At 35.7% G+C, this 8,237-nt stretch overlaps 1 protein-coding gene across 3 annotated transcripts; it reads right to left on the reverse strand.

The window, feature by feature from the left end:
• Positions 1 to 357: 357 nt before the first annotated feature.
• On the reverse strand, positions 358 to 6,861 carry GNPDA2 (glucosamine-6-phosphate deaminase 2). 3 transcript variants are annotated; one of them, XM_010163578.1, is made up of 6 exons: positions 6,709 to 6,861; positions 6,307 to 6,408; positions 5,617 to 5,799; positions 5,109 to 5,293; positions 4,836 to 5,010; positions 358 to 1,399 (listed from the first exon to the last, which is right to left on the reverse strand). In XM_010163578.1, the coding sequence occupies exons 1-6, from the start codon at positions 6,830 to 6,832 to the stop codon at positions 1,341 to 1,343; spliced, it is 828 nt and encodes a 275-aa protein (XP_010161880.1). In that variant the 5' UTR covers positions 6,833 to 6,861; the 3' UTR covers positions 358 to 1,340. The 3 variants fall into 3 exon arrangements, with proteins under 3 accessions (XP_010161880.1, XP_010161882.1, XP_010161883.1); XM_010163580.1 differs by having other exon boundaries at positions 6,800 to 6,832; XM_010163581.2 differs by having other exon boundaries at positions 1,341 to 1,399; positions 6,307 to 6,404; positions 6,705 to 6,832.
• Between the last annotated feature and the right edge of the window lie 1,376 nt (positions 6,862 to 8,237).

The following is an 8,237-nucleotide window of genomic DNA, read 5'->3' on the forward strand; positions in this document are numbered from 1 at the left end:
AGGTGTACAGCCTGGGTTCTTTTGGTTATTCCATCCCAGGGATTTAGGTAAAACTCTTGATAGTGTGGCCTACTGGGACAGTATTCTCAACAGTAAAACAGGATTCATATAGTTTGCAAGAAAGGCTACTTGCCTACCATCTATCTATTCAAATTGTTGAAGTTACACTTTGTTGCACTTTCTCCCAGCAAATATTTTACACAGTGGCATGTTCCCTCTCCCCCAAGTCTAAACCACTAAACTCTTCACTTTGTCCTTAGGTGGAAAAAAGGAGGAAAATTCCTTAACCTGGCCCTAGAACCCTAAACTACTCAGGTCAGAATTTGTATTAGAAGCAAAACAATTTTGAAGTTTAGATTTATATTTAAGTTTTACTTATATTCAAAGTAGGAAAGAACATTCCTTGTAACAGCTCAGTGTTTGTAATGATACAATGAGAGGTAACTATTGCAAAGTGGTTAACAGTTGACTTTCAATGATTATATATTAAACCTGCAGACATTATATTCCTGTAAATTAACTGCTTTCCAGGCATTTAATAGTAACATCAATGGTACAATTAAACAGGTACCTCCAGAAAGGAACATTTAGATTTTTCCTTATGTATAAAGCTCAATTACCAAAAATAGAAAAATCCTAAAGTAATCTGAAATACATGAGAGGAAAAAGTGCTATGGCAGAAGCTTAATATTTTTATTTGTGGAATAAGTTATAACTGTCAAGAATTTGGTGCATTTTTAGGCACTGTTTTTGTATTTTTATTTGCCTGAATTGTACAGCAGGACTTGAGATGCCCCAAAACTGTTTAAGATAAATTTAAGGCAACCAAGTGCAAAAGCTCAGTGTACATTATTAAATGTAAACAGAACATTTCATAGTAGAAATTGTACAACTATTACAAGTCCATAGTATTGACAAAGGCCAAAACCATTCTGCCTAGAGACACAAATGCAAAATGGAGTTACACTAATCAAGCCAAAAATTACAAATTCCTGGAAATAAAAGATAATTTTCTCTTAACACAAGGCAGATGCATTACAGTGCTGTGCTAGAGTAAGTGCTCTGCTTTTCCCCCCCTACGTAACATGCAGTCTCCCACAGGTTTGTTCTGTTCCATTTAGTTATGTACCAGCCAACAACAGAGCTCCAAATGTTAAAGCAAAACGCACAACACAGCAAACAGATGGAATGTGAATGTACAGATATTGGACCTTTTAAAAAATACAGTACCTAGGATTCCCCATTTAAAACAGTTTTCAGCATATTGCATAGCAGTGAACTCATCTGCTACCTAAAACTGTTGCTGTTGACCCACATGGAGCTCCTCTTCGATTCTTCCTTCAGTTTTCTTTCATACTGAACAGTGGGTCCACAAGCTTATTGTGCACATGCATTAAACCTTAGGGGGGAAAGCAACAATGCCAGCTTTACATTAGTTATACTTTTTCAACACGTCTTTCTATCCACATGTTTATTTGGAGTTAGCTTCAAAGTACACATTTTAATTAGTTCACTGAAGACAGTAACAATGGCTATTTAAAGTAGTTTAAAATCAGAAGTTAAAACAGCATATATATTCCTGTATCACTTGAATACTATTGATATCTTCAGCATAAAGTGAACAGGGATGAGACAGCTCTGACAATAGACCTGAAGTAAATCTGAAATACTTCCAAATTAATCAAATACATGGAGACCCACCCATCTTTCCTTTATATTACAAACTGCTTAACAGCAACATAAAATTCCCTCATACCACAATTTCTCATAAAAACCCAATGTATACATAGTGATCGTTTTACAGCTTGAATTGCAACGTTCTGGCATTGTGGTATTACTGTCTTTGCAATTAACAGCGTACTTGTCATCCTAGACAGACAAAACCAAAGGTATCCAGACTGTTAATGCAGATTCAGAACTTTAGTTGTTCAACTGTTTTCTATCCTAGTTGGGCTCTTTTTTTTGGTCATGTACAAGTCATCCACAGCTTTCATTAGGGGAGCATTTTTTTTTCCCTATTCCTATTAATTTTGGAAACTGCTGAAGAAAAAAACAATAATTTTTTAAAAAAAGGTGCTGCCACCTTTACTTTGTTACAACTTAGAAAAAGTGTTACCTACATCTAGGTCTGTATGACATGGTATGTTTTTAACCTCATTTCATCACCTCAAGGACTAATAATAGTAACAGCTCAGTGTTCATAATTTGCGAAGTCAAATTCCATTTTAGCACTAAACTAAAAATTAACTTCTAAAATTACAAATTTAAGTAATATGCAACATTAAAAGTAGAGAAATTTTTTTAAAAACCAGGAAAGAAGCCTGACAGTAGTGCACATTTTAGTGATTATCTATGGCAAAGAATATTCAAGTATCTTTGCTACACAATGCATCTGGTGGCAAACTTAGTGTCACTGCAGCAACATGGAATGTGCGTAACTACACAATCTGAGGTCATTACTGTAGGTGACCACAACAAAAGGCATTTTATGCAGCATCTATTTCTAATCAGTGGGCAATTATTTAATATAAAATGCAGATATTACTATTTCCTTCTCCACTTAGTGACACATTCAGCTGTACTAAACAACCAACACACCTCTGACTCAATTCAGCTCATTTTATCTCTGGAGGTAACGACTTAGCTGCAGATATTTGTGGGGAAAAAAAAAAAAAAAGCCTTAGAAGGCAACATAACTAAAGAAAATGGTTTCTTAGATTTCATGGAGGATAACTATTGGGTTGATGTACATGGGAAAGATGAAGTCAGTAATATTTTTCAGGAGTTTAACAGTTAGAAAATATGAAGTACACATTTGATACCAAACCCATTTATAGTGAAAGAGTAACAGCTGCACACACTACTCAAACTAGAACCACGTTTTGAACTTAAAAGCATTCCACTTCCTACCAATGTTTTTCTCTTCTAAAAAGGGTAATTACCCACTTCCTAGAGGCATGAAAAATGCTTACAAAGTATTGCCTCTGCCATATTTAATGAAGGATATTGAAATCCTGTGAAATTGTTTCAGGAAAAACAGTTAGAAACAAAAGCTTGTTTTAGAGATACGCAGAATCCTTACTTGATAGGTGTCAAAGCAATTATTTCAAAAGGAAGTCTTACTGTATATTCAATTATGCTCTGAATAAACAGATTTCTGCATACAGTTTTAAGAGGAGCATGCACAACTATGGAAAAACTATCCTGAATTAACTTATCTGCAGTCTAATTAGTAAATTTAAAATTCATCTTCTGCTTCATTCTGCAAGAAAGTTACTTTTCCCTTTCCCAGTAAGAACCTTTAAGTACACTTAATAATTGAACCTCTAACAGGTTTTCAGAACATTAGAAGAAAGTGAAGGGGAGTAACAGTTACTCTAGTTACCAGCCAATATGGTACTTGATTATCAAAAAGATGTGAAGTTTCATATAGTACCTTGAGATTTTTTTAAACGGTGAAAAATCACAGTAAATAGCTGCCATAATTAGCAGTTAAGAACTACCTAGCCTCCCAAGAAGCTTACCTTGAAGGTCAAGATTCAGAAATAATTCCAAATTTGACTGACATTGGTTTCTCCACCATCTTAAAAGGGGAAAACCTCACTGATTTGAGAATAGGTAAAATTAAGCAAGTTTAAAGTAAACAATCTTTAAGGATTCTATTGCTCTGTATTACAGGGTAATTAAATACAGTGTGACACAACAGCACACATTCATATACTGTAGCCCTTGTTTTTAAGAACAATGTTCAGTGTCATTCATACCTAGTAATTCTACATTAGGTTTATATCTTTCCCAAGCAAAGCTTTTGTTTATATGAAATACAGGATAAAGTTTAGAATTTATCCAAGTTGTTGTTTATCTTTGAAAACAAGAGTAAATACTATCTAGCAGTGTGATACAGGTAAAGACTAACACAGCCCACTCCCCAAAAACAAAGGAAAGAACACCATACTGAAGAAAGACAAAATTAACAAATTGGCCACAAATTATATCAGGATTAAAAATCAAATTAATGCCAGAATTGCAATCTAATACATATATGGACACTGGTGATACAATACTCTAAAAGAGTAATTTCATAAATGACAATCTTGATCTCAGCTGCCTCAACTACTACAAGTCTCCATGCTAGTGAGAAAGGCGACCGATTTACACAATTGCATTTGCTGTGCTAATACAGTTAGCAGAAATCTACTTGTCTCAGCTCCTACGGTCTCAATGAAACAGAATTCACATCTAGGAACTCTCAAAGACTATCAAAAATCCCAGCTTACTTTAAGATTGCCTCAATATGCCTGCTATAAATATGAAAAGCACAGGAAAAGCCTGCAATGTATTAAAAGTCAGTATAGATTGTTATGCTAATTGCACTATACGAAAAATGTCCTCAGGTGGCTTCAAAGTCTGTATCACACATTTCAAGTTTACTAGACAGCACATTACAGCACATAGCAAAAGTGGCATGAAAATATATAATGAGTAATAAACGTATCAATTTTTCTTAAAGTGAAGCTTTCCATTATATTTAAGACTAGTATTCTGGAACACCAGACTGCTGCTGTTTCACATACAGATGAAGATTATTAAACTATCATTTCAAATTGGAAGGAAAGGAAATATTTTTCCAAAGTAGATTTGTCAGGAATGTAAGGAACACAAGTTATGCCTCCTAGCACTTATCCAATCACAAGAAATAAGCTACTATTTTGTATTCTGAATATATAACATTGTGCATTAGCTACTGTAAAGTGTTGGAAGGTTGACTTAATATAATTTAAAATCTGTTTTGTTTTTTTTTTTTAAATACATGCAACCTCTGATTCAGTGCTCACCTTTAAAGTACTTCACAGTTTTAACTCTCAGTTCTAAAGTAGCATCTTCATCACACACAAAGATAGTACGAGGATGTTGCTGGAAAGCAGAAACTGTCCACATATGATTGACTCCTTCTTCAATTGCTTTGTACAATGCAAAAGCCTTATGTGCACCTGTTATAAGAATCATCACCTGCAAAAACAAAAAAGTCTCTTTATTTGCAACCCCAGTATCAATACCAACTAGTCTTGAAAACAGACACATGCAACTAGAACTAAATGAGTTCTTACTTCTCTAGCATCCATCACTGTACCCACACCAACCGTTAGCGCCATAGTTGGTACTTTAGATAAGTCTCCATCAAAGTATTTGGCATTTGCCAAAATGGTGTCCATTGCTAAAGTCTTTAATCTTGTTCTTGAAGTCAAACTTGATCCGGGTTCATTGAATGCAATGTGGCCATCTGGACCAATGCCTTTTCAAAGTTAAAAAAAGTAAATCATTCCAGACCTGTGAGTCAACAAATATCCTCAAACACTGTAAATGAATAAAAGTTTTAGGACTCATTATTTCCTTTGGTTCCCCATTTTCAATAAAAAGCATTCAAAACTTACTTGAAATTAAGTTATTAGAAACCTGGACACCAACCATTCTATTTTGATACCGATTCTTTGTTAGTCATGGAACTTTCTTACACCGTATTTGAAAACAAGCGGATTAGGCAAGTTGTAAAAACAGCGATTAAAGAGTCAGTGTATTTGTCTGAATCACAGCTAACCACAGAGCATTTCCTCGTACCTCCAACAAACAGATCAATCCCCCCTGCTTCTTCAATTTTCTTTTCAAATGCATCACATTCCGCTTGTAAGTCTGGAGCATTCCCATCAAGGATATGAGCATTATTTGGATCTATGTCAATATGTTTAAAGAAGTTATTCCACATATATGAATGATAGCTCTCTGGATGATTTCTGGGAAGCCCTGAAATTATTTAGAGTGAAATTAACATATTACAAGATTTAACCAAACAGCCTTAATTCTAGTCTACACGTAACCAATGTAGGGCATGCAAAACAAACTTTAAGAAGTCAGATAAAGCAGTATTTGAAATTGTATTAAGAAAAATTTCCTGTTGGCATGCACAAGGTAAATGGTTTACATTTCCTTCATATATATCCTATCACAGGGAGTGTAAAGTCTTTAAAATAAATGCAGTCACAACACTATGTGACAACGTACTTTCTACAGAAGTATTGCAAAATAATTTACAAGCACTGAATTTAGCCCAGGGTCCACCTGGACTTGTTTATTATTTGCATTTTTGTGGATAAAAGAATAGAGAAAAATGCTTGAGATGACCCCATGTACACAGAAGTAACTTAGAAGTACAAACATACTAGGCTGATCTTGTGTTTGGTCAAGTATTTAACAAGTTTAAATAAAGGAAAAAAAAATCAGTATAATGTATTCTCAAACAGCACATCTTACCTACATATTCATCCATGTTGAAAGTCTTTACATATTTGAAAGAGAGATCTCCATTCTTGTGATATTCTATCAGCTTTTTGTAGCATCCCAAAGGTGTACTCCCTGTTAAATAAAGTTTTTCTACTGTTCTATGTATCCACACATTTTCAGTGTATTTAAATCTCTTCATAGTCAGATTTTGCTACAATGCTTTTCAGCATTAAAAAAATGTTATTTCTCATTTAGTATTTCTCAGCTTCTCAAACCTTATCACAACTTTTTACACAAATCAAATTTGTATTTAAATAGAAATATGTAGTAGTATTAAAAAAAATTGCATTCTTTTAAATACTGTATCTGTGAGCAATGATACAAATGTAGTTCTAGGTTTAGTAATTTATGTAGGCTTTGAATATAACTTGCCTGTTGGTAGACCAAGTGTGAAATATCTTCCTTGACTTGGTTTGAACTGGATAATACGATTACAGATGTATTTTGCTGCCCATTCACTAGCCTGATCGTAATCTTCAAGAATTACTAGCCTCATTATGGCAGTGAAGTGCTTGAAGGATAAAAAACTTAAACCTGGAAAAAACGTCAAAGTTTTAAAAATAGGCACCACTGAATAACTGTAAATCTCTTAGATTAGAAAAAAGAGAAAAAATAACCTTTTATACCAATGATACATAGTAGTAAATAGTGGATCTTTTACTTGCATAAGCATATTGTGGTCTTGCAGTCCTAGTTCAAGCTGTACTGTTGGACAATCAAAAGAAAAGCTACAGAATCCAAGTAACAGATTACAGTCAAAATATTTATCAAAGTTTACAAACTAATTCAAAGTAACTTGTATGCAAAAGCTAAAACAGAATGAGAAGAAGCCATTTTGAGTTTAAATCTTTAATAAGCTGTTACTGTTAGAAAAAGAGGAAATACAGTGCTTGAAATAAAAGCAAACAAATAAGTAAATAGAGAGTAACTCAACTATTTTTTGTGACCAGCCGAATGCCTAAAGTTTCAAAAACAAGGACCAGAATAACCTCATGCTTCTATACATAATTGGGAGTAAGCAATTAAAACTCCTTTCACTCCCATTTGAGCTCCATAACTATGCTTCAGTAAGTTTATTAATCTGCAAAAAAGTGTTAACGCATTAAGAGATATTTGAAAACGTTCCAATTCATCAGAAAAAATACCTATGAGGTCACTTTTTTTTCTTTTCAACATAACTTTAAGCAGAAGTCAGTCAGTCATTCTTTAAATGCTCTGATTTTGAGTAAAACAGAATCAACTATTAAGATGAATATCTAGAAGACAAGTTTGGCTGTTAAAGGTACACAAGCATCCCCTGCATCGAAGTAAAACTCATTTTTCCAGGAGTTTCTGCTTAACCGAGTCAGGTAATTGAAAAGCCTCAGAAATTAGGCTCTTGAGCCAGTTTGCAGTGTATTACTCTTCTCCTCCCAGGTCCCAGTACCCTTGGCATCAGCCAGAAGACAAGGTACCTGCCAGAAGCCTCAGGACAACCACGTGCCAAAACAGCACGAGCACACACTGCTCTTACTTGACCCAAAATGAGAGGCCAGTGTTAGAAGAAACATGAATTAGGCCACAATGGCGCTGAGCGGGGTAACGGCTGTGCCTCAGACTACAGGGGAAGGAAACGCACAGCGCTCCGTGCTGACTGCGCTGCTTCCGCCCCCTGGGCGCTACAGCCGCCCCCAGTCACTCCCCTCGGCAGGGGAAATGCGATTCCACAGGTACCGAAGAGGTTTAGCACCCGCTTCTCCTGGAGGAGGACAGAAAAACGGGCCACCCGAAGCAGACCCCGCGGCTCCGGGGCAGCCTCGTAAAGCTTCACCGAGGGCGGCCGGAGAGCACGGGGCGGCTCTGCAGAGAGAGAGGAGCGACTGGCGAACGGGGGCCGGGGCGGCCGCGCCTTTCCGGATGGG

The sequence above is a fragment of the Antrostomus carolinensis genome, unplaced genomic scaffold (genome assembly GCF_000700745.2).
Source record: "Antrostomus carolinensis isolate BGI_N321 unplaced genomic scaffold, ASM70074v2 scaffold15872, whole genome shotgun sequence".
NCBI lineage: Eukaryota > Metazoa > Chordata > Aves > Caprimulgiformes > Caprimulgidae > Antrostomus > Antrostomus carolinensis.

What these genes read in the sequence shown, in the direction of transcription:
- GNPDA2 (XM_010163578.1), bottom strand. Translation starts at nt 6,832, where the DNA reads ATGAGGCTAGTAATTCTTGAAGATTACGATCAGGCTAGTGAATGGGCA. An exon ending in CACACTTGGTCTACCAACAG is followed by an intron (nt 6,409 to 6,708) that starts GCAAGTTATATT and finishes TTTATTTAACAG; the next exon opens with GGAGTACACCTTTGGGATGC. An exon ending in GATTGATCTGTTTGTTGGAG is followed by an intron (nt 5,294 to 5,616) that starts GTACGAGGAAAT and finishes AACTTTGAAAAG; the next exon opens with GCATTGGTCCAGATGGCCAC.